Here is a 23,240-nt window from a genome sequence, read left to right as displayed (position 1 = left end):
GGCTGGAGTGCCTGATGTGATGCCTTGGGCTGTAGGGAAAGAACTCCACCCAAGCTTCCCGGAGCAGGTGGACAAGTCTGCCCACAGTAGACACCTCAGTTTTTCCCCTACTGAAGTGGGGATCACGACTCCCACCTTCTGGTGGCGAGAGGCATTTGCGGACCATGGCCAGTTCTATCTTGGCGGCCAGTACAGGGCCCAGTGGGCATGCATGGGGCTGCCTGCCCTGCCAGGCTCATGGTGCCCACCAAAGCTCTTCTCCCTGCCTGGCCAACACCCAGTGCCCACTGCCCAGCTCCCAGGACTCCTGCTAGGGCCGCACTTCCCCACACACACTGGGATGAACAGGACACTCAGATTTTATTTCTGAGATGCGACCAGCCAGGGTGGGTGGCTGCCTTGTCCTGGGTGGGGAAGGGGGCTCCTGGACTACCCCCCTGCAGACCCAAGGGGGTGGGCCGGTGTCTCCCTGGCTAGGCCATGGGAGGTGACAGGAGTGGTTCACAGGTGTCTAGAGGCCCCACCTTGCATCCTGGTGCCATTGGGGCTAGAGGCCCCTCTCCAGGACACATGGGTGGGGCTGGCGCGGGTGGCGGGGCTGGCGGCGTCCACTAGATGATCCCGTATTGGGCCAGCTCATGCAGCTCCAGGTGGTTGAAGGCCTCCCAGGGACAGATGACCGTGATGTCTGTGGGAGTGGCTGCATGTCAGGGGGGCCACCCTAGCCCCCCATTCTGAAAAACTTGGGACCCTCCCGGAGCCGGATTCAGGGAGAGATGAGAGCTGGTGGAGGTGCCTGAGGAAGAGGTGGGGGGTGGGGCTGCAGGGGGTCCCAGGGCTCTGACCGTCCTACCTGTTCCGAGGCCTTCCATCCCAGGGATGTCATCTCCAAAGCTGAAAAGACAGAGCAGTCAGACAGGGCCCTGTGGGGACAGGGACAGGGCCTGATAGGGGCAGGGGCAAGGCCCTATGGGGGCAGGGGCGAGGTGAGGCCAGTGGGGTCAGGGACAGGGCCCTCTGGGGACAGGGACAGGGCCTGGTAGGGGCAGGGGCGAGGCAAGGCCAGTGCGGTCAGGGACAGGGCCCTGCGGGGACAGCGACAGGGCTCAGCGAGGTCATGGACAGGCCCTGGTGGGAGCAGGGATGGATCCGGAGGGAGCAGGGACAGGGCCAGATGGGGGTCAGGACCCAGGCCTGAGTATGTGTGAGTGTAAGTAATGGGGCACCCAGTCAGCCACCTGGAGGGCATGGAGCAAGCCCTAGTGTCCAGGAAAGGGCCTGCCTGCCAGGCAGCGGTCATCTATCCGAGGCCCCATTACCAGTGCAGGGAGGGACAGTCCGGTCCCTGCCTCCATCAGCCCCTAGGCAGCCTCAGGTAGGAAGGAGAAGCCCCTCCCGTGTCCCCCAGCTGTGCTTACCCCTGGACACCTTTCTTGGGTGGTTTGCTCTTGAACTGCCTGGTTTGCCGCTGCTTAAATTTAGGTGGCCCCTTCCTGGGGGTGACAGGCCCCCCAATCACCCTGGTGGCCGACCGGATCTCTGTCTTGGGGGGTTCCAGGCTCATGGTGAGGCGGTTAGGGGCGCTGCGGCGACTCCTGCTGTGCTAGGTGCAGCCCCTCGCCTTAGACTGGCAGAGTGGGTGGGAGTTGTCAGGCCCTGCTTCCTCCCGCCACCCTCCTATCCCTCACTGCCACCCCGCACGTTGGACCCACACCAGGGCCACGACTAATCCAAACCCCGCTTTCCATGGCCTCCAGGAGGCGGCTGCATCCCTCGACCCTAGGCAGGTGGTCACTGCATCTGAACCCAGCCCCCACCCCCGCCTTGTTTCCTTCACCGCGGCCTGCTCTTCTGACGCTGAAGCTGCCAGGCCTCAGGCTCGCCCTCTCTGGCTGTGTCCCCAGGCCCCAGCCCGCCTGCCTGCGCTCACTGCTCCGTTCCTCTATCCCTGGGGGGTTACGCCCCACCCCACCTCAGAGGGACACGCTGAGGCTGTGTCCTGGTGGCTCTCCTCCCACCCAGCCTCTCCCCAGATGCCCTAAGTCCTGGTGTCCTGGGCCAAGGGCAGCCCTAAACCTATTAGCGCCAGACACATGCAATCTCCTGGGCGCTGGGCCAGCACTATGACCTGTGGGCCCCGGGACCGGGCATGGAAAGGGTGCAGATAGGGGGGACTGTGCCCAACCCCACCCCACAGGCTCCCTTTTCCTGTCCCCGGTCTTGAGGGCATTGGGGCTGACACTGGGGAGACAGCACAGTTAAGCAGCCCTGTGCTGAGAGGCAGGCTTTGCCACAGGTGCTGGACATGGGATGGGGTGGTCTGTGCCTTGAAGCCACAGAACCCACTCCCTGCTTAACTGTCAGTGTTATCCACATGGCAACTGCCTGTTCCCCCACCCCCCGATCGGGGCTGCTGTGCATGGCACACGGCCCGAGTCTCCCAGACAGACCACAGCCGGCCTTGGAGACAGCAGTGCCAATGGAGGGCATCTGCCGGAGGTCCTCCCAGGAACAGCTGGGACCCTGGCTGGACTGGGCGGCTGGGGCAGTACTTACCACAAGTCGGGGTGGGCCAGGGGGTCGGGTGCTGGCGGCTACGGGCCTGCCTCAGCAGCGTCTGCCCTGGCTAAGTGGATTAGGGTTCTCCTAGCTGATGCTGCTAATGAGATTGTGAGGGCCCAGAGAGGGGACACCGTGGAGGATCCGGGGGAGACAGAGGGGCTGTGGTGTGGACACGGCCCTGAGGGAAAGACACTCTCCCAGGGAGCTGGGGCTTCCCCCTCCTAAGCCACCAGCCAGCCCAGCAGGCAGCCCTGGCTGCTGCCCTTGGCCCCCCTTCCTGCAGGCCCGACCCCTGGGAGGCCGCCTCTTACAAGACACTGATGTTTTATTTACGTGCAAGGCAGACATGCACAGATGTTCCATGGACTGGAGGCCGTGCCAGTCCTAAACCAGGAGCCCACAAGTCTCTCCCATGGCAGCGTTCTTCCTGCCGCCTCCTGGGCATGGTGGCAGGGACCTGGACATGAAGGCCGTAGCGGGGACTTGGCCTGGCACTCAGGATGGGAAATGCCCCAGGGCAGCTGAACCAGGGTCAGATGGGGTGTCCCCAAGGTAGTTTATTGTTACAAATGTCCCAGGCCCTACCGCTGGCCCGATGGGAAGAAAACCCTGCCCAGCCCACGGATCACCAGCAGGAGAGGGTGGGCGTCAGGGACTCTTCCTGCCAGTGTTGCCCCGGGAGGCAGCAGGTGACAGGACGGCTCAAGTGAGTCCCCACACCCCCTGGGAGACCCACCTGGGGCTCCTGGCCCATCCTGGAGGCCGTGGGCCTTTAGGGAGCGAGCCAGTGGGTGCAAGTTGCCTTTCGCCTTTTAAATAAAAACGGAAAGAAAAGAAAAAAAGGCAAACAGCTGCTGAGAAAGGTTCCCTGTCTCTCCTGTCACCCCGACTCCACGCGCCTGGCCAGAGTGGGGTCCTCCAACAGGGCTGCTGGGGGAGATCACAGCAGGGCTAGGTCCTGTAAAGATTTGTTTATTTGAAAGAGAGCATAACAGAAGGGGAGGAGCGCTCTGCCACACTGCTTCCCTCCCCAACGGCTACGGTGGCCAGGGCTGGGCCAAGCTGAAGCCAGGAGCGGGTCTCCCACGTGGGTGCAGGGGCCTGAGCCCCTGAGCCACCCTTCCCTGCGTTTCCAGGCACCTAACAGGGAGCAGCTGGCACTAGAGCTGGTGCTCTGATGTGGGAATGGCAGCACAGCAGTGCCAGTCCCGGCTGGCAGGTCTCCCAGGGCACCAGGACCCCCGCCTCCGTCACCCTGCAGTCTGAGTGCCCCGGGTGTGGACAGTGTCAGCTCGGTCCCGTGTGGCACAGACGATGCACTAGGAGCATGGCGGGGCAGCACATCCCCAGGGAAGCCTAGGTTTTTGGGGGACGGGGAGCTGTGGACATGCGGAGCTGAATCTCTAGCCTGAGGAAGGCCTTGAGGTTCTCATCGGCCACGTGTTGCTCCAGGGTGGCCAGGGCCCGCGTGCCTCCATAGTGCTGCAGGAGCCGCTGGGCGTAGTCCACCCACACGCAGGTCGGGCAGCCGCTCAGGCAGCAGTTCACCGGGGGCTGCAGGTCCGGCGGCAGGGCGTCCGGGGCTTCCACGCTGGGCTTCCCGGGGGCGTCTTTCTGCACAGGGTCCGTCCCCAGCGTCCTGTGGCCATCACGAGCTGGCCAGCGGGGACGCTGCGGAGGAAGCCTCTGGCAGGAAGTCCAGTGGCTGAACCAGCGTGCACCCTAGGGATATAGACAGGGTGACTGTCGGCGGGGACTGTGGGGTGCATTTAGCCCCCTGGCCCTGGCAGGTGGTCTGGGGCTCTGCTCCGCTTACCCACTTCCCCGCGCGAGCATGAACAACCCATTTCCCCATGTGCAGCACTTCAGCAGGTGGGCACCGAGGACGGGAATGGAGAGTCCCTCTCCTGGCTGAGACCATCCCGAGTGATGGCTGCGCCCCTGTCCCGTCTCCCAGGCCTCCCCGGACTCGCGCTCGCGCACCCCCAACCTCCAGGGCCGCCTTCTACGCTCCGTCTACCCCTGGGCACTGACGCCTGCCCGTCGCCCACTAACCCGCCCTCCCGGGTCGCGGCCAGGCGCGTTCCGGAGGCACCGCCGGACGAGCAAGGGTCCTCGAGCTGCGGGCCGGTGCGCTGCGGAGAGCCCGCCGCCCCGCCGCCCCGCCGCCCCGCCGCAGCCGCCGGGTACTTGCCGAGCGGGCGGCCGCTACGCTCCCCAGCCGCATTGCGCTGGGGTGGTCGGTGACTGGCTCCTGAGCGGCAGCCGCCTCGGCCAATCGAAGCCCGCCATAGAGCCAAGGCGCTCCAATGAGCGTGGGGCGAAGCGCAGGAAGCGGAAGGGGCGGAACCACGAGCGGGGCGGAAGTGGCTTCGCTCGGGAATTGCCCGGTCCGGGGATGGCGGGAGCCGGACACGCGGCGGCGGGAAAGGCGGCATGTCGGGGTTCCAAGCGGCCGCCGGGGAAGGCGAGCCCGGCTCCGCGGCCAGGGAAGCGCAGGTGGGCGTCTCCTTCCACTGCGTGGGCTCCCGCGTCCCCCAGGCGCGCGGGCCTCACCCCGTGTTCTCCTCGCCAGCGCCGAGAAGAAGAAGGTGGACAGCCGGCCCCAGAGCCGGGACGAGCAGGAGATCCCCTTCCGGCTCCGGGAGATCATGAGGAGCCGCCAGGAGATGAGGAACCCGCTGAGTAACAAGAAGAGAAGAAAAGAGGGTGGGCAGAGACCGGGCGGCGCGGCCGTGAGCGTGTCCTTGTTGGCCGTCGTGGCCGTGGGCTGGGAAGAGAAGGGAGACGTGCCCCCGCGGGCGGCCTCCCGGGGTGTCACTGCAGCCCGGCGGCTCTGGGGGGACACTGCCCCGTGCCGGAGGGGCAGGGCGGCCTGTGGGGGGACTGGCCCGCGCGACTGTGTTCCCCGTGTATGCAGCCATGCGCTCCCAAGCAGGGACCCGGCGTGAAGAGGGGACGGGGGTGAGGGGAGGTGGGGTGTGGGGTCAGGGGACGTGGGCTGAGGGGTGGCGGCTGCTGAGCAGCGTGGAGTCTCCCTCATTGAGCCCGTCTGTGGTGGGGTGTCTCCCATGGCCCTTGCACTCCCACGCCTTGGGGTTGCTGGCTGGAGACAGCTGTGTCAGTGGGCTGCTCCCTGGGGGACGGCCTTGTCCTGTGTGCGGCCACGGCCTCCCGCTTGCTCCTGTGCCTCGTGCCCCACGTCTGCTCAGGCGCCCTCCATCCTCAGCCCGAGCGACCTTCAGGAAGACGCTGGAGAAGGAAGCCAAGGGAGACGAGCCGGACATCCCCGTGCCCAAGTTCAGGCAGAGGAAGTGGGAGTCGGACGGGGCCTATGTGCAGCGCATGGAGCAGGAGGCCCAGCATGTGCTGTTCCTGACCAGGAACCAGGCCGCGCGGCAGCCGGAGGTGCAGGCGGCTTCCAGGAAGAAGTCGGAGAGGAAAAAGGCGTGAGTGGCCGGCGGGGCTGAGGTCCTGTGCCATCCTCGCCACCGGCAGCATTCTGTAACAGTGGCAGTGCCGGGCAGTGCGGGGCAGAACGGGACTCCTGCTGCCCCTCTCCCTGGAAAGCCAGCGGGTTCGGGGCCGGTCACCCCCGACATGGGTGAGCTCACAGGCTGCCTGGGCTGATCTGTCCCTGTGGGGAGATGGGGGTGAGGGGGACAGGCAGTGCCCGTCTACGTGGACGTGCAGTGGCTGCCAGTGTCTCCCTTCCTGGTCCAGAGATCCCAGGCTTTGAACTGTACTATCTGTGCCCGTTCTGGTCATAACCAGGGGTCTGGCTAGGTCCTGGTGTGGTGTGGCCACCAAGATGCCTTCCTCTCCCCTCCCCTCCCCGGTTCTCTCAAGTGAACACCCCCTGTGCCTTGGGGTTATGTGTTTATGTTTTTGAAAGGCAGCGTGAGGGAGAGACAGCCTTTATCTGATGTTCACTGCCCTCGTGGCTGCAAGTCAGGCCTGGGCCAGGAGTTCCATCTATGTTCCGACAGGCGTGGCAGGGACCAAGCGCTCAGACCACCAGCCACCGCTTTCCCGCACCTCAGCCAGAGCCGGACCACGACGCGGGCGTGCCAGGGAGCCGCCAACCCTCAGCTGCATAGCACCTGCCCTGAGACTGGGGCTCCGCAGCCGGGTGGACCACCGGGCTGATGCTTTTCCCAAAATAAAAAAAGGGGGGTCCGATATCGTGGCATTGCAGGTAAAGCTGCCTGCTACAACACCAACGTCCCATGTGGGTGACTGATTCATGTCCCGGCTGCTCCACTTTTTTTTTTAAAGATTTATTTATGTATGTTGGAAAGGCAGATATACAGAGAGGACAGAGAACATCTTCCGTCCACTGATTCACTCCCCAAGTGACCGCAGTGGGTGGAGCTGAGCCGATCGGGAGCCAGGAGCCTCTTCCAGGTCTCCCACACGGCTCATCTTTGACCTTTGCGGTCACTTGGGGAGTGAACGAGCAGATGGAAGATCTTTCTGCCTCTCCTTGTCTGTAAATCTGACTTCTTTTAATTTGAATGGCAGTTAACAAAGGAGAATGAGAGAGATCATCCCTGAATGGCTGCCACAACCAGAGCTGGGCCAGACCAAAGCCAGCAACTTCTTCCAGGTCTCCCACGCAGATGCAGGGTTCCAAGGCTTTGGGCTGTCCTCTGCCATTTGCCCAGGCAGGAAGCTGGACGGGAAGTGGCACAGCTGGGACTTGAAGTGCCTGTATGAGATGCTGGCCCCTAAAATAGAAAAAAGGCCAAGAGGCAGCTGAGTGCTGTGGTCTGGCGGGTTAACCTGCCCCCTGCCCACTCTGCTGTTGCCCGAGAGGTGCCAACAGTGGCCCTGGGTACCTGTCCCTGTCCTTAGCAGGAGCTGATAGAGCCCTGAGCTGGTCCCGGGTTCCGGGCACTCCAGTGCTCCATCACTCTGGCTCCTGTCAGCGGGCGTGAAGCACACGGCCCTTCCTGACCGGAAGCAGGGAGGTCTGCTGTGAAGACCCCTGTGATGCAGTCTCATTTACGTACAAACTCATGCCCTAGTGCCCACGTGGTCACCAGTGTAGTGGGACCCGCAGCTGTGGCCTCTGGCAGCTCCTTGCTGCCCCACGGGAGGCCAGCTGCTGCTGGTGCGTGGTCCCCTGGCCGGAGCCCGTGGGGGGGACCTGCAGACGCCTCTTCCCACCTCCCCAGGTTCCGGCAGCGACGCCTGGATAAGGCCCGGCAGCGCAGGGAGGCCAAGGCTGCAGACCGGCAGGAGCAGGAGCTGCTCCAAGGTCAGAGCCTCTTTGGAACAGGTAGGGCCGGGCGGGCAGGTGCGGGGGCCAGTCATGGCAGCAGGCCTGTCTCTACTGCCTGCAGACACGGTAGAGTTTGGTGAGGTGGTCCTGCAGCCCCCTGAGCTGACTGCCAAGCCCAGGAGCAGCAGCAGCAGAGAGCAGGTAAGTGGAGCGGGGTCATCTGCGTGGCAACACCTTCCCTGGGCTCTCTGCCACTGTTGTTCCCTGCACGGCTGACCTCGGCCTCTGTTTCCTCAGCCTGGCAAGAAGTCGCTGGTGCTGAGGACGCTCCTGAGCCCAGCCACATGCCCACTGCCGCGTTCCTCACTGGCCCGGCAGCGCATCGTCGGGGAGGAGAGAGCGCGGGCTGTGCAGGCCTATAGGCTGCTGAAGCGGCAGCGGCGGCCCCAGTAGGCATGTGTTATCCAGCATGTCCTGGGACACGAGGCTGTGAGCCCTGCCCGCCTGTCACCATGTGGGGGCCCTTTCTCCATTAGACTGCCCTTCTGCAGGGACCTGAGTGCAGCACAGAGACTCCTGCAGGGCCAGGGCACTTCTCGGGGGCTTGGTCCTGAGGGAGACAGTCCAGCACAGAGGGCAGGGAGGCTGTGAGCCCTTGACCAGCCTCGCCAAGCAGGATGGCCATGGTGAGGCCTAGGGCTGGCCGCCCTGGAGGGGTGTGAGCACCCAGCCCCGAGATCAGGGCAAATGCCCTGTGCGCCTTCCTGCCCGAGGCTGGCAGCAGAGCCATTGCCTGGAAGCCCAGATTGCATGGCCAACCACAGCAGCCCCGTCCTGAGGGCAGGCACCTCCTGGAACTGGGGCACAGCCGTGTCCGCCAGTGTCTGAGCAGCGGGCAGCTGCGTTTTGGGGACCGTCTCTGTGCTGTGGCATGGTCATGGACAGGATGTGGGAGCGAGCTGTGGAACCCCACCAGGTCACTTCCGTTGCTGCCTCTGGCACACGGTTCAAGGGCCGTGACCGTGCCTGGGGTCCCCGTGTGTCTTGCAGTCCCACATTAAAAGGTTATACCTCTGCTGTTATTTTGTGTGTGTTGGTCACGAGGATTTTACCAGGCTGCATGTTGGAGAAGGCGCCTGGTGTCTGAGGTGAGGCAGGGCCTGTTGCCTCAGCTGGAAGGTGGGGGCCTGGGTCCCCCAAAGGTGGACTGTGGGAACCTGAATGGGGCCAAACTGCTGGGCTTGAAGGTGCTGTTCTTTCCATCCACTGTGTTACTCCCAAATGATCCCACAGCGGAGCGGGGCCAGAGGGGCATCACCTCCCTGCCCCTCCCAGGGCTGCGCTGACCCCGGGACTGGGGACTGCAGGGTGTGGACAGCTCGCCAGCAGGCTGGCACACGGGCACCTGAGAACCATGGGTCTGGCACCAGCCACAAGGGGCTGACAGTGGAAGCGTCTGTGACAACGGGTCTCTGGGTATAACCCAGTCACCCCTCCACCGTGACAGAGAACAGGACACGAGGGAGGAGGCTCTGCAGGCCACAGGCTAAGCAGTGGGAGATGGCAGTCTACCTGGAGTGGGCAGGTTCCCGTGGGGGGAGGCGGACACCCCAGGCTACAGGGCCTCTAGCCCACCATGGGGACCTGCTCGTCCTGTGGAACAAACGAGCCAACACTGGCTTTCTCTGGAGGCTTTGTTCACACCCAGCTCATTAAGGCAGGCTAGGGTGTCCTGTGCTCGTAGGGATGCGCAGGCAGGGGCCCATAGCCCAGGTGTCAGGTGCTGGGTGGGCAGCCCTATGGACTCCACGGCAGGACGGGATGGCCCCAAGTGCCACTTCCCCAGGTGACTCGGCTTACCCACCAGCTAGGGCCACACCAGGCCCCTCTGTCCCCATGAGGCTCAGCTGCCGTTTCTGTGGGTGTCCTGCAGCCAGCGCAGCACCTGTGTCAGGCCCGTGCCTTCCCGGGCGCTGACTGCTGCCGTGGCCACGTCCTGCTTGGCACAGGCCACGATGTCCGGAAGCCGGATGAGCGACTTGACCTCCTCCAGGCCCATGTGACATGGCAGGTCTCTGTGGACACAGGAGCCCCCAGGAGGACCAGCCACACCCCCGTATGCCGCTAAGCCCTGGGGCGCTGGCAGGAAGCATCCCACCCCAGGCGCCCAGGGCCCTACATTTTGTTGAAGAGGATGAGGACGGAGGCTCCTGCCAGCTGGTTCGCAGAAAGAAGCCCCAAGAGCTGCACACAGGACGCAGAGACCTGCGAGGGGTTCGAGGCGTCCATGACGAACTGCGGAGGAGGACAGGGCCATGAGCGACACCCCGGGGGGCCGGGAAGCACGTCCCGGGAGGAGCCAGGGTGTCCACACCCACCAGCAGGGCACGGCAGTCTCCGTAGTAGCTGGGCCAGATAGGGCCCATGCAGCCCCCCAGCTCGCGGATGGTGATGCGTCTCTGGACCACGATGTCCGTGAGGTCGGTGCCCACCTGCGACGAGAACCGTGCTGCGCACAAGGCCCCGCGCCCACACCCCGGGACCAGGGAGAGCCGGGGGCCGGTTACCCACCGTGGGCTGCGTCGGCGGGGGCTCACCCACGTTGCCCGTGCCGCCCCGCAAGCTCAGCTGTGCGCAGTGGTCAAGGCGCAGAGGCCAGGAGCGCGTCCCCACAGCCCTCCCGTCCCTCCTGTCCTCACCTCCCTCCCGTCCCCAGGGCCCTCCTGTCCTCACCTCCCTCCCGTCCCCACGGCCCTCCTGTCCTCACCTCCCTCCCGTCCCCAGGGCCCTCCTGTCCTCACCTCCCTCCTGTCCTCACCGCCCTCCTGTCCCCACGGCCCTCCTGTCCTCACCTCCCTCCCGTCCCCACGGCCCTCCTGTCCTCACCTCCCTCCCGTCCCCACGGCCCTCCTGTCCTCACCTCCCTCCTGTCCCCACGGCCCTCCTGTCCCCACGGCCCTCCCGTCCCTCCTGTCCTCACCTCCCTCCTGTCCCCACGGCCCTCCTGCCCCTCCTGCCCCTCCTGTCCCTCCCGTCCCCGCCCCCCAAGGATATGCTGCAGCCGCTTCACCAGCAACGTCTTTCCGACGCCCGGAGCCCCCAGCAGCAGACACATCCTGGACCCCGGAGCCCACCCGGAACTCGTAGCTCGGCGCCCCGCTGCAGGGCCCGCCCCCTGCCCGCTGTCATTGGATGGCCGTCTGCTCCAGAGCGCTCATTGGCTCACGCAGGGCATAGACGCTCGCAAGTCCCGCCTGTCGGCCATCCCGGCCGGGGCGGTACCGTGCGCGTGCGCGCGTCGGAGGGGAGTGGAGGCGGAAGCGGAAGTCGAGGGGCGCGCCAGCTGGGAGCGCAGGGGCGTCCGCGGCGGCATCGGTCCGGGCTGGGGTCGCCATGGGGCGCGGCGGCGGCACCTTCGAGCGTCTCCTCGGTAACGCCCCGCGCCGTCCCCGATGTGGAGCCGGGGTCCCGGGGGTGGCCGCTGCGAGGCGGGCGGGCGGGAGGGTGCTGTCCGGGGAGGGTGCTGGGGTGGGGGGTGCTAACCGAGGAGGGTGCTGGGGTGGCGGGGTGCTGTCCGGGGAGGGTGCTGGGGCGGCACGGTGCTGATCGGGGAGGGTGCTGGGGTGGCAGGGTACTGTCCTGGGTGGGTGGTGGGGTGTTGTCCGGGGAGGGTGCTGTCTGGGTAGGGTGCTGTCCGGGGAGGGTGCTGGGGGGTTGCAGGGGTGGCGGGGTGCTGTTTGGGGAGGGTGCTGTTTGGGGAGGGTGCTGTCTGGGGAGGGTGCTGTCCCAGGCACCCAGCAGATGGGTGGCAGGATCCCCACATCTGGGACGGCCGCCGCCTCGGTCTGCCCTGGTCCCCGTGCAGTACAAAGTGGTTGGGTGCCAGGTACTCTGGGGCAAGGGTGCAGGGCGCTGTGCTGGGGGCCTTGTTCCCACTCCCTGCGCCCAGTGAACTGCATCCCTGTGTGTCCCCCCAGACAAGGCGACCAGCCAGCTCCTGCTGGAGACGGACTGGGAGTCCATTCTGCAGATCTGCGATCTCATCCGCCAGGGGGACACCCAGTGAGTGTGGGGTGGCAGGTGGAGGGGGCCCCCCAGGCGGGACTTGGGGCCATCACCCCCCTTTCCAACCCCCTCCGGATGGCTGCTCCCCACAGAGCGAAGTACGCCGTGAATTCCATCAAGAAGAAAGTGAATGACAAGAACCCTCACGTGGCTCTGTACGCACTGGAGGTGAGCACACTCCATGCTGCCGCGCCGGGGGTGGGGTAGTGGGTCCTCCTTTCATGGGTGACCGAGATGAGAGAGCCAGGAGAGCTTGTGGGGTGCGCTCCCCCTCTGGCTGAGGCGCAGGGTTTCAGGAGGCCCTCTGGGGGACGGGGTCAGTCCCCGGCACTGACTGTGGCTGTCCGTCCCCACCCCCGCCCTGCAGGTCATGGAGTCTGTGGTAAAGAACTGTGGGCAGACTGTGCACGACGAGGTGGCGAACAAGCAGACCATGGAGGAGCTCAAAGAGCTGCTGAAGGTATCGGGGCACACGGCGGGCGGGCACAGTCAGGGGCACACAGTGGCTGGGGGTGCCCAGTGGGCCGTGGCGCACAGTGGGCAAGGCCCCAGCCAGGGGCGCACAGTGGCTGGTGGCGCACAGTGGGCCAGGCCCCAGCCAGGGGCGCACAGTGGCTGGGGGTGCTTGGTGGGCTGAGGGCATTTGGCCTTTACACGGGGGCCTCCGCTCTGCCAGGTCGCGAGGGACTGCTTCCTGCAAGGTGGGCCAAGGATAGTGGGCTGCTTTTGGGGGCCCAGATGTGTGGGGGCACAAAGGGCTCCTTCTGCAAGTTTGGGGTATGCTCATCCAGGCCAGTGGGAGGGTGCATGTAGGGACACCCAGGGGTGGGCAGGCAGTCTTGGCAGCACTGCAGGGGAGCCGCCAGCTGGCACTAGGATCCCAGCCGAGCCTCAGCTGCCCCATCTGTGTGGCTTATCACCCTGGTGGGCAGGCCAGGAGGCTGGACCCAGCCTGCCCTCCCGCTGCCCACTGGGCTGTCAAGGACGTGTGCTGCCTGTAGGGGAGGAGAGGGTCCTGAACCCTGGGCCATGGCCATCCCAGTGCCCTGGGTGTTGCACGTGGCTGCTGTCTCAGTGCTGGATGCAAGGCCTGGCTGCCCATGGCCGGCAGCGAGCCGCAGCTCTGAGCTGGGGAAGAACCCCTCTGCAGGTCGCGCTTGGGAGGCTGAATGCCTCAGGCCTGGCTGGCTCTGTGTGCTGGGTTGGAGCCGGCAAGGGAGGCACCCGGCCCGGCAATGGGCAGCTCCGGCCTCAGGCCTGGAGCCACATGGTGCTTGGTCCCCAGGCCCATTCAGGACCAGGGGTCTCGCCGGCCATCGCTGCATGCACAGGCCTCTCGGGCTCCCCCTGCTTCCTGTGGCCACTCACCCACGTCCCCCTCGGCAGCGACAAGTGGAGGTGAACGTGCGGAACAAGATCCTGTCGCTGATCCAGGCCTGGGCACACGCCTTCCGCAACGAGCCCAAGTACAAAGTGGTGCAGGACACCTACCAGATCATGAAGGTGGAGGGTGAGTGGGCAGGGCGGGCTCGGGGACCCCTGCCAGGTCATGAAGGTGGAGGGTGAGTGGGCAGGGCGGGCTCGGGGACCCCTGCCAGGTTGCGAAGTGGGCAGGGCCAGGTTCTAGGTAGGGCCTGTAGGTGCTGCCAGGGGAAAGTAGGGGTGTGGCCTATGTTGGGTGCCAGGTGGGGCCTGGACACCAGATGCTCAAATGGGGGGAGCCCAAGAAGCTGCCAGTGCCGGGCCTGCTGGGAGGCCGAACAAGGCGCCTCCTGAGCTGCGTGGGGCCTCACGAGCAGGCAGGGTTGTAGAAGGCATTGGGGGGCACCTATGGGCATGAGCTGGTGCCTGGAGCCGGGTGCAAGGGGGGCCTGGGGCCCAGTGAGGGGAGGGAGCGACCACAGGGCAACAGGCAGCCTCGAGCCTGGGTACCAGGGTGTGCACTGAGCTCGTGGCCTCTGTGGGGAGCCTCTGCCAAGGCTGCCCGGGCCCTCTGGGCCCTGCATGCTTGGACCAGCTGGGCATGCTCTTTGGGGCGTTCTTCGGGAAGCAGATGCCTGGGATCAGGAAGCCCCTGACAGGGTGGCCCCCCAGCGACCCCGGCCTCCTCCCTGCAGGACACGTCTTCCCAGAGTTCAAGGAGAGTGATGCCATGTTTGCTGCCGAGAGAGTGAGTCCTGTGGGTGCTGAGGGCCTGGGAGGGGAGCCTGGTGTCCCAGGCCGAGGGAGGGGCCACATGGGCATGGGCGAGGTGCCCTTGAGCCCTGGATGGAGGGGCACGTGCTCCAATGTTGACATATCCCCTGGCCGGGGTGAATGGAGTCGGGTGGGCAGGGAGGCCTCCCCAGCTGAGGCTCTGTGCCCTCCAAGCCCCGGATTGGGTGGGCTAGGAGGCCCCCCAGCTGAGGCTCTGTGCCCTCCAGGCCCCGGATTGGGTGGGCAGGGAGGCCTCCCCAGCTGAGGCTCTGTGCCCTCCAAGCCCCGGATTGGGTGGGCTGGGAGGCCCCCCAGCTGAGGCTCTGTGCCCTCCAGGCCCCCGATTGGGTGGACGCCGAGGAGTGCCACCGGTGCAGGGTGCAGTTTGGGGTGGTGACCCGCAAGGTGAGTGCCCGCTCAAGTCTCAGGCCACCGGCCCTCTGCTGTCATCTAGTGCTCTTTAGGGGGTCCCTGGGGTGCAGGGGAAGGGGTGGCAGCCCCTTAGCAGTCAGCCAGTCACCCTGCCCAGGAAGGGTTGAGCCGACAGCGTCTGTTCCACAGCACCACTGCCGGGCCTGCGGGCAGATCTTCTGCGGGAAGTGCGCCTCCAAGTACTCCACCATCCCCAAGTTCGGCATCGAGAAGGAAGTGCGCGTGTGTGAGCCCTGCTACGAGCAGCTCAACAAGTGAGTCCATGCACCAGGAGCTGCTGCTCTCCTGGCAGGCTCGGGGTGCGACCCAGAACTGCACTCCCCCGGAGCTGGGGCTGGGTGTGGTGGGTTGTGTGCGGCACCTCGTCAGGGAGGAACACTTGGCGGTGGTGCTACACGGGGGGTGTCGGGCTGCGCATGCCCTGTGCCCATCGTGCCTGGTGCCAGTGTGCTTCTGGGTACACCTGGGTCCTCCCCAGCACTGGGGAGGGTGGCTCGCACAGGCCGTGCTGACGTCTGTGGTGTGGGTTCAGCTTCCTGTTGCCCCAGCAGTGTCCCTGCCGGGTCCCCTCGAGTTCCTGTTGGTCCGGGGGCCCGATTGCCTGTCTGGAACCCTGCCTGCTGCCCTCGGCCAGCTGCCTGGCTCAGGCTGTGCTCTGGCGCGACCCCGTGTCCCTCCCCGGGAATGGGAATCTCCTGGGGCTCCCATCCCAAGAACCCAACTACACGGGCATCCTGTTCCTGAGTGGCCATGTGGCTGCTGGGCTGTGGGCACCACCCTGGTGGCCCTGCTGTGCAGACCACCTGCGTTCTGCCCCCTTGCGCCCCTCAAGCCCTGCCTGTTGCCCCTTCTGTCACCCCCGTTCACCCCCCCACTGCTCGCTCTGCCATCCCCCCGACTGCTGCCCATGCCTGGCCTTCAGCTCTGTGTCGCCTTTGAGCTGGCCACACTTCTGGTTCACACCCCAGCTGCCCACTGCGGCTGGCTTGGGTGCGAACTTGACCAGGACTGTCACGTGGGTGCTGGGGACCATCACCCGCTGCCTCCTGGGGCAGGCGCGCAGTGGCAGGAGGCTGGAGGTGGCAGCGAGCCCGGGCTACCTGTGTAGCTGTGCCAGGCAGCCCTGGGTGAGGGCGGTTCCTCCAGGCGGAGCTGCTTTCCAGCACTCTTCCCCGTGGCTGTGGTCACACTGGCTCAGTGTCTGGGAGCCCCTGCCTCACCCCTCCTGCAGCCCGTCCTGAGGCCCAGGCTCTGTCGCCTGTGGGGTGTCTCGGAGGACGGTCACCGCGTGGAGACCGGACGGGCCCTGAGGGAAGCTCCCCTCGCCTCCTGTCCTCCAGGAAAGCCGAAGGGAAGGCGACCACCACCTCCGAGCTGCCTCCGGAGTACCTGACCAGCCCCCTGTCGCAGCAGTCCCAGGTAGCCACACTCCCCACTCCATGGCCCATTGTCCGCCAGGCGCCTCTGCCCCGACCCCTCACTGGCTCTTGCACCCACAGCTGCCCCCGAAGCGGGATGAGACGGCCCTGCAGGAGGAGGAGGAGCTGCAGCTGGCACTGGCCCTGTCGCAGTCAGAGGCCGAGGAGAAGGAGAGGCTGGTGAGCTGGGCCCCCAGCCTCGCCCGGGGGTCTGCCCGGGCCCGTGCCAGCCTCGCCCGGTCACCTTTCCCTCCCGCCCTGTACAGAGACAGAAGTCCAGCTACTCGGCTTACCCCAGGGCGGAGCCCACGCCCGTGGCCTCGTCAGCGCCGCCTGCGGGCAGCCTGTATTCATCCCCTGTGGTGAGCCAACCCCTGGCACAGGCAGGGCCACCCTGCTGCGCCCACCTTTCCTCCCTTCCTCGCCCCAGGCCCATGCTCTGGGTGGGGTGCAGGGGCCGGCCACTTTACCTTGTAGACGAGTCATAGGGTGCAGGGCTGCCTGGCTGGGTCAGGGGTCCTGTCAGTATGCCGGTGGCGCTGGGACCATGACGGCGCCTCACGCTTCCAAGCATCAGGCCGGGTCACCTGTGCCACCGGGCGCAAGGGATGGAGGGGCTTGGCCTCGAGGTGGCGGTGCGCGTGGCGGTGGGGCCGCCTCTGTGTGACCGCAGCCTGCCTCTGTCTTCCAGAACTCCTCGGCACCGGTGGCAGAGGACATGGACCCCGAGGTAAGGGCCTGGCCGGGGGGCTGTCCCCGCCGGTGCCCAGGCCACACGGGTGACCTCACTCTTGGCTACACAGCTTGCCCGATACCTCAACCGCAACTACTGGGAGAAGAAACAGGAGGAGGCGCGACGGAGCCCCACGCCCTCGGCACCCGTGCCGCTGGCGGAGCCGGCCACCCAGCCTGGGGAGGGGCCCGTGGCCCCAGCCAGCGCGGCCGAGGTGAGGCGTGCCCGGCGCTGCTGCCCCCCGCCTGGCTCCTGGTGCCCCGGCGGGCCCGCTCAGCAAAGCGCGCATGCTCCGGTTTCTTGCAGACATGCCTTCTGGAGACGGAGGCTCAGTCCGTGGCCTCCCCCAGTGGCCCCTTCAGCGAGGTAAGTGGCAGGTCCTCCGTGCTGGGAGCACCGGGCCGGCAGCACGGGTGTCTGTGAGGGGCACTGTGCCCTTGGTGCTGGGCTGCAGGCACCGTGGGCCACAGCTGTCCGCGCTCGGGACATTCTGGCACCAGTAAGTCACAGCCCCTCCAGCCTTCTGGGCTTGCGCGCCCGCGGCAGCCCTGTGCCAGGCAGGCCCTGCTGGGCATCGAGAGCCCGGCCGCGGGTCTTGACTTGCAGCACAGCAGAGCGCGTGTGAGGTCCCCATGCCCCCAGGGCAGCGGGCATTCAGGAACCCTCGTGCCCGCAGCAGTACCAGAACGGGGAGTCGGAGGAGAGCCACGAGCAGCTGCTGAAGGCGCTGCAGAACGCCGTCACCACCTTCGTCAACCGCATGAAGAGCAACCACATGCGGGGCCGCAGCGTCACCAACGACTCGGCCGTGCTCTCGCTCTTCCAGTCCATCAGCAGCACGCACCCCCAGCTGCTGGAGCTGCTCAACCAGCTGGACGAGCGGCGGCGTGGGTGCCCGGGGGCCCCGCGGGGCGGACGGGCAGGGCCCCCCGGGCCGGCTGGGGGAGGCTCACTTGCCGCCCCCCCGCCCCCGCAGTGTACTACGAGGGGCTGCAGGACAAGCTGGCGCAGATCCGGGACGCGCGGGGCGCTCTGAGTGCCCTGCGGGAGGAGCACCGGGAGAAGCTGCGCCGGGCGGCGGAGGAGGCCGAGCGCCAGCGCCAGATCCAGCTCGCTCAGAAGCTGGAGATCATGAGGCAGAAGAAGCAGGTGGGAGGGGGCGGGTGGGGGCGGGCCGGGCTGGGCTGGCGGGCTGGGCTCTGGGCGCTGGGCTGGGCTGGCGGGCTGGGCTCTGGGCGCTGGGCTGGGCTGGAGGGCTGGGCGGGCTCTGGGCTGGGCTGGCGGGCTGGGCGGGCTCTGGGCTCCGGGCTGGCGGGCTGGGCTCTGGGCTCTGGGCTGGGCTGGCGGGCTGGGCTCTGGGCTCTGGGCTGGGCTGGCGGGCTGGGCGGGCTCTGGGCTCCGGGCTGGCGGGCTGGGCTGGCTCTGGGCTGGGCTGGCGGGCTGGGCTGGCTCAGGGCTCCAGGCTGACAGCCCTGGCCTGCAGGAGTACCTGGAGGTGCAGCGGCAGCTGGCCATCCAGCGCCTGCAAGAGCAGGAGAAGGAGCGGCAGATGCGCCTGGAGCAGCAGAAGCAGACGGTGCAGATGCGGGCACAGATGCCTGCCTTCCCCCTGCCCTACGCCCAGGCATGTGCTGGCCCCACCCTCAGCACCCCGCACCGTGCCCTGCCTGGCAGAGGACCTGCCCTCACGGCTGCCCCTCCGCCCCCCCCCAGCTCCAGGCCATGCCCGCGGCCGGGGGAGTGCTGTACCAGGCGTCGGGCCCGACCAGCTTCCCAGGCACCTTCAGCCCAGCGGGCTCGGTGGAGGGCTCCCCCATGCACAGCGTGTACATGAGTCAGCCGGCCCCGGCTGCCGGCCCCTACCCCAGCATGCCCGCTGCCACAGCAGGTAATGCATGTGGTGGGAGTGTGGCTCCAGAATTCAGCTTTAGTTCAGTTTCTAGGAAAGTTGAGGGGCATATGGAACCTTCCAGATTGCCTCATTGTGAAGTCCTCCCGCCCGCACACCCTTTTGAATCACTAGGGTGGGAGACTGGCCTGGCCCTCTGGGGTGGGGGTTCCCGGATGGCGGCGCTTACAGCTGGAGCTGTGGCCCATGGGGCTCTCCCAGCCGACCTGCGGTGCCCTGTGTGGGTGGGCAGCCACGCGGCCTGGGTCCTCCCACTCCTCTCTCCAGAACATTCTGTGCTTCCCTGGTGTGCCTGACATCACCATCTGGAAGGGTGGGTGTGTTGGGGACTGAACCGGGCCAGCCCCTCAGGAACCTTGGGCTGCACCTGTGTTCAGGGAGCAGCCTGTGGGCGGGGAAGGCAGGAGCTTCAGGAGTGTGTACTGCTTTCTGGGGAGACACTTGGACATCCTGGCCAACCTGACTGCTGGCCCAGCATGTCGGGCTGTGCAGGGCCTGGTGTCCCCTGCACCGTGGGCATGGCCCCCAGGTGCCCACAGTGCAGAGACCCAGGGCTGGTGTGGGCCCACCACTCCCGCCCCTTGCCGGCCTCACTGCGAGTGGGCCGAGGCAGGGAGCTTCCCCGGGCTGTGCCTTCCCGGCTGCTCCTGCCTTGCAGATCCGGGCGTGGTGGGTGCCTATATGTACCCTGCGGGCACCACAGGAGCACAGGCGGCCCCTCAAGCACAGGCCGGGCCCGCTGCCAGCTCTGCCTACTCCTCCTACCAGCCCACGCCCACCCCAGGCTACCAGGTACCAGGGAGGGAGGGCACAGCCGCACGCTCTGGCCCAGCCAGCCCTGTGCCCCTCACTGCACCTCCCTCCACAGAGCGTGGCGTCCCAGGCCCCCCAGAGCCTGCCCATCCCCCAGGCGGCCGCGCAGCCAGGCACCATGGGTTACGTGGGCAGCCAGTCCGTGTCCCTGGGCTACCAGCCCTACAGCATGCAGGTGAGGGTGGCCGATGCCGCCGTGACCCCTCGGGCTCCCGTGGGCCGCGGGCACACGGCCGCACCGTACACACCCGGCCGCCTGAGCGGGGCCTCACTTTACTCCCCAGAACCTCATGAGCACCCTCCCGGGCCAGGACGCGTCCCTGGCGCCCCAGCAGCCCTACCTGGCTGGGCAGCAGCCCCCATACCAGCAGGTGAGTAGCCCGGGGCAGCGGGAGGGCACAGGAGTCAAGGCTGATGCCCGGTGGCCTGCGGGGAGGCAGGGGCTGAGCGGAGCCCCACGGCCACGGCCACCTCAGCTCCGAGGGCAGCGGCCGCGTCTGTCCCGCCCACAGCTGGCACCCACCGGCGGCCCTCCGCAGCCGCAGCCCCCCGTGGCCCCGCAGCCTCCCGCACAGGGGCCGCCCGTGCAGCCTGGCGAAGCCCAGCTCATCTCCTTCGACTGACCGAGTAACACTACGCTGCGCCAGCCGCCCTGCGGGTCAGCCCCGCTCCTCCCCGCTTCGGCCTCCGACCCCTTCCCAGCGCTGGGCCTCACGGACGGCCAAGGCCCCGCGTCGGGCCTGCGGGGCGGCCAGGGTGGGCAGCACAGCCCCGCGCCCGCGGGCCTCTCCCCCGGGGCCTCGGGCTCCTGCCTCTCCACCTGCCGCCTCCCCTGCAGTGCCACGGCGGAAATAAACTCCACATGTTCCAGACAAGCCAGCTGTGTGTGTCACTGCGGGGCTCACAGAGACACTGCGGGGTGGGAGACGCTGCGGGGCTCAGAGAGAGACTGAGAGACACTGCTGGGCTGTGAGAGACACTGCGGGGCTCAGAGACACCGCGGGGCTTAGAGAGAGACTGAGAGACACTGCTGGGCTGTGAGAGACACGGTGGGACAGAGACACTGCTGGGCTGTGAGAGACACTGCGGGGCTCACAGAGACACTGCGGGGTGGGAGACACTGTGGGACAGAGACACTGCGGGGCTCAGAGAGAGACAGAGACACTGCTGGGCTGTGAGAGACACTGCGGGGCTCAGAGAGAGACTGAGAGACACTGCTGGGCTGTGAGAGACACCGCGGGGCTCAGAGACACTGCGGGGTGGGAGACGCTGCGGGGCTCAGAGAGACAGAGACACTGCTGGGCTGTGAGAGACACGGTGGGACAGAGACACTGCGGGGCACTGCCAGCCGCGCGCGGTCATGCGGGAGGCGCGGTGCGGAAGCGGCTCTGCGAGGCTCTAAGGCGCTAACGTGGCAGACGCGCCCGCCGTGCGGGAACGAGGCCGACGCCCTCGGGGAGGCAGGGCCGGCGGGCAGCGTGCGGGAAGCCGCCCGGGCGGCCTGCGGTGCGGACTCGGGCCGCAGACACGACGGCGGCCGCGCCGAGCCCGCCCTGCAGACACGGCTGAGGACGGAAGGCGCGGCCGCGGCACCGCCCCGAGGGACGCGCACGGAGCGCCGGGCTCCCTCTGCGCCTGCGCCACGAGCGCCTTCCGCGGAATCGGCGGTCAGAGGAGGCGCGTGCTAGAGCGTCGCCCCGCTCGCATGCTCTCAGCCACGCTGGCTAGAGCGTCGCCCCGCTCGCATGCGCTCGGCCCCCGGCTAGAGCGTCGCCCCGCTCGCATGCTCTCGGCCCCCGGCTAGAGCGTCACCCAGCCCTTATGCTCTCGCCCCTGCGGCTAGAGCGTCGCCCCGCTCGCATGCTCTCGGTCCCCCGGCTAGAGTGTCGCCCCGCTCGCATGCGCTCGGCCCCCGGCTAGAGTGTCGCCCCGCTCGCATGCTCTCGGCCCCTGGCTAGAGCGTCCCTGCGGGAGCCGCGTGTGACCTTCCCACGCGGAGCGATGCTGCCGGCGGCCGCTCGCCCCCTGTGGGGGTCGCGTCTGGGACTGCGCGGCGCCGCGCTCCGCCTTGCCAGGTACGGTGGGGCGCCCTGGAGGGTGGGGGGCCCGCGGTCGCCGGGCACGGTGCAGGGGCCAGAGGGCGCGACCTCGGCAGGAGCGCGCGGAGCTCCGGGCTCGGCCCCCGGGCGACCTTGGACGGTCCCCGAGGCCGGCGCGGCCGTGGGCAGCCCGCGCTCACGCTGTCCTGGGGCGGGGACAGGCAGCCGGTGCCCCGCGTGTGCGCCGCGCGCCTCCTGTGCTGCAGCAGCCGTCGCCGCGGCGAGGCCCTGGCCGGGGCGCCCCTGGACAACGCCCCCAAGGAGTACCCCGCCAAGGTGCAGCAGCTCGTGCGGGACATCGCCGGCCTCACGCTGCTCGAGCTCTCGGACCTCAACGAGCTCCTGAAGGTACCGGCGCGGGCGCTGGGCGGCTGGGCGGCTGGGCTCCCGGCGAGCGGACCCCCAAACTCCCGCCTGTTTGTGCAGAAAACGCTCAAGATCCAGGACGTGGGCGCCGTGCTGCCCGGTGCTGCCCCTGTGGCCGCCGCCCCTGCCACTGAGGTGAGCCCCGCCCGGCCCGGTCGTGGGAGCTGGCTCGTGCACCCCAGACGTGAGCCTCTCTAAGGATGACAGGAGCTGGAGCTGCGCCACGCTGCAGCCAGGACCCTGGAGCCCGCTCTGGGTCTCAGGAGGGCGCAGAGTCGTGGGCTGTGCTGCACTGCTTCCCTGGCCGCAAGCAGAGAGCGGGGTGGAAAGCGGGGCGCCTCACCCCTTCTGGGGAGCTCGGTTAGCGTGCCCAAGGGTGGCTGTGGTTGCCAGCTGCACTGCCCCTTTCCAGGAGGCTGAAGAAGAGCTACCTAAGCAGAAGGAACGCACCCATTTCACCGTGCGCCTCACGGAGGCCAAGCCCGTGGACAAGGTGAAGCTCATCAAGGAAATCAAGAACTACATCCAGGGCATCAACCTGGTGCAGGTGGGCATGGGGCGCCACCACCCCACGGCCAGCGCCCCAACCCCACGGGCGCTGCCGCCCTGCACCCTGACCCCGCCACCCTGCGCCCTGACCTCGCCCCCTGCGCCCTGACCCCACGGGCCCTGTACCCTTGCCGCCCTGCGTCCCCACAGGCCAAGAAGCTGGTAGAGTCATTGCCTCAGGAAATCAAAGCCAACGTGGTCAAGGCCGAGGCGGAGAAGATCAAGGCGGCCCTGGAAGCCGTGGGTGGCACCGTGGTCCTGGAGTAGCCACTAGGACTGGGGTCTGAGGACTCGCCGGCCGGGCCCCTGCCCACCCCAGCGCCAGAGACTTGGGGCGTGGGGCTCCAGCGCAACACAGCCAGCCATGGGTGGACAGGCCCTCCTGCCGTGCTGGGACGGAGCGGCAGCCATGGCCAAGCCGCAGGGAGACCCCAGACCGCGTGGATGGACGCTTCTGCTGCTCCGAGACAAATACACTGTGGCGGCTCCTTGGGTGCGGGCTCTGTGCGTGCATGGGAGGGTGGGTGGCAGCCTGCCCCAGGGGAGGCCCTGGGGTCCACAGGGCGCTGTGGGTGCCCAAGGGGTGGGGAGACAGTGGGCCCCACAGCAGGCCTGAGGGACTTTGGGGTCCTGCCTTCTGACTTCGGTCTGTTGGAAGACCAACCAGTGCCTGGGGGCGTGGCCCAGTCCCGCTCACCCCGGGTTAACGACTGTCCAGCAGCAGGTCCTGGGCACACTGCCCCCTGCCACCCCCGGGAAACAGTGGCTGCCCCAGGGCCAGGAACTTGCCACTGGGAGAGGTGGCTGCCCTCCCCCTGCAAGGGTCCCCACCCTTCTCTGTGGCCTGTGGGTGCCGGTAGAACCATGGTGT

The 23,240-nt window shown here is 67.4% G+C and overlaps 6 protein-coding genes across 7 annotated transcripts; 3 read left to right on the top strand and 3 right to left on the bottom strand.

The window, feature by feature from the left end:
- Nucleotides 1–239: 239 nt before the first annotated feature.
- PDE6G (phosphodiesterase 6G) lies at nt 240–1,671 on the bottom strand. The gene is made up of 3 exons (XM_004592847.2): nt 1,419–1,671; nt 854–894; nt 240–688 (listed from the first exon to the last, which is right to left on the bottom strand). Exons 1-3 carry the CDS (start codon nt 1,562–1,564, stop codon nt 612–614), a joined length of 264 nt encoding a protein of 87 aa, XP_004592904.1. The 5' UTR covers nt 1,565–1,671; the 3' UTR covers nt 240–611.
- Nucleotides 1,672–3,603: 1,932 nt separating this feature from the next.
- On the bottom strand, nt 3,604–4,420 carry OXLD1 (oxidoreductase like domain containing 1). Its single transcript, XM_058675557.1, has 2 exons — nt 4,379–4,420; nt 3,604–4,284 (listed from the first exon to the last, which is right to left on the bottom strand). Exons 1-2 carry the CDS (start codon nt 4,415–4,417, stop codon nt 3,919–3,921), a joined length of 405 nt encoding a protein of 134 aa, XP_058531540.1. The 5' UTR covers nt 4,418–4,420; the 3' UTR covers nt 3,604–3,918.
- Nucleotides 4,421–4,500: 80 nt separating this feature from the next.
- CCDC137 (coiled-coil domain containing 137) lies at nt 4,501–8,491 on the top strand. Its single transcript, XM_058675556.1, has 6 exons — nt 4,501–5,061; nt 5,138–5,271; nt 5,792–6,011; nt 7,743–7,825; nt 7,911–7,990; nt 8,087–8,491. Exons 1-6 carry the CDS (start codon nt 4,961–4,963, stop codon nt 8,240–8,242), a joined length of 774 nt encoding a protein of 257 aa, XP_058531539.1. The 5' UTR covers nt 4,501–4,960; the 3' UTR covers nt 8,243–8,491.
- Nucleotides 8,492–9,631: 1,140 nt separating this feature from the next.
- Nucleotides 9,632–10,919, bottom strand: ARL16 (ADP ribosylation factor like GTPase 16). Its single transcript, XM_058676026.1, has 5 exons — nt 10,844–10,919; nt 10,361–10,419; nt 10,168–10,281; nt 9,969–10,084; nt 9,632–9,864 (listed from the first exon to the last, which is right to left on the bottom strand). The coding sequence occupies exons 1-5, from the start codon at nt 10,902–10,904 to the stop codon at nt 9,693–9,695; spliced, it is 522 nt and encodes a 173-aa protein (XP_058532009.1). The 5' UTR covers nt 10,905–10,919; the 3' UTR covers nt 9,632–9,692.
- A 145-nt stretch (nt 10,920–11,064) lies between these two features.
- On the top strand, nt 11,065–20,013 carry HGS (hepatocyte growth factor-regulated tyrosine kinase substrate). 2 transcript variants are annotated; one of them, XM_058676025.1, is made up of 22 exons: nt 11,065–11,219; nt 11,767–11,851; nt 11,947–12,022; nt 12,222–12,314; nt 13,241–13,364; nt 13,972–14,024; nt 14,387–14,455; nt 14,612–14,736; nt 15,823–15,901; nt 15,982–16,080; nt 16,167–16,262; nt 16,592–16,630; nt 16,704–16,847; nt 16,940–16,999; nt 17,313–17,520; nt 17,610–17,782; nt 18,117–18,257; nt 18,347–18,521; nt 19,201–19,334; nt 19,411–19,530; nt 19,640–19,726; nt 19,868–20,013. In XM_058676025.1, exons 1-22 carry the CDS (start codon nt 11,183–11,185, stop codon nt 19,976–19,978), a joined length of 2,328 nt encoding a protein of 775 aa, XP_058532008.1. In that variant the 5' UTR covers nt 11,065–11,182; the 3' UTR covers nt 19,979–20,013. The 2 variants fall into 2 exon arrangements, with proteins under 2 accessions (XP_058532008.1, XP_058532007.1); XM_058676024.1 differs by having other exon boundaries at nt 17,310–17,520.
- Nucleotides 20,014–20,715: 702 nt separating this feature from the next.
- On the top strand, nt 20,716–22,678 carry MRPL12 (mitochondrial ribosomal protein L12). Its single transcript, XM_058675691.1, has 6 exons — nt 20,716–20,724; nt 20,774–21,022; nt 21,314–21,802; nt 21,881–21,955; nt 22,233–22,367; nt 22,520–22,678. Exons 1-6 carry the CDS (start codon nt 20,716–20,718, stop codon nt 22,634–22,636), a joined length of 1,074 nt encoding a protein of 357 aa, XP_058531674.1. The 3' UTR covers nt 22,637–22,678.
- Nucleotides 22,679–23,240: the final 562 nt, after the last annotated feature.

Source organism: Ochotona princeps, chromosome 17 (genome assembly GCF_030435755.1).
Source record: "Ochotona princeps isolate mOchPri1 chromosome 17, mOchPri1.hap1, whole genome shotgun sequence".
NCBI lineage: Eukaryota > Metazoa > Chordata > Mammalia > Lagomorpha > Ochotonidae > Ochotona > Ochotona princeps.
The sequence above is the reverse complement of the archived record's forward strand: the minus strand, read 5'-3'. Positions and strand labels throughout refer to the sequence as shown.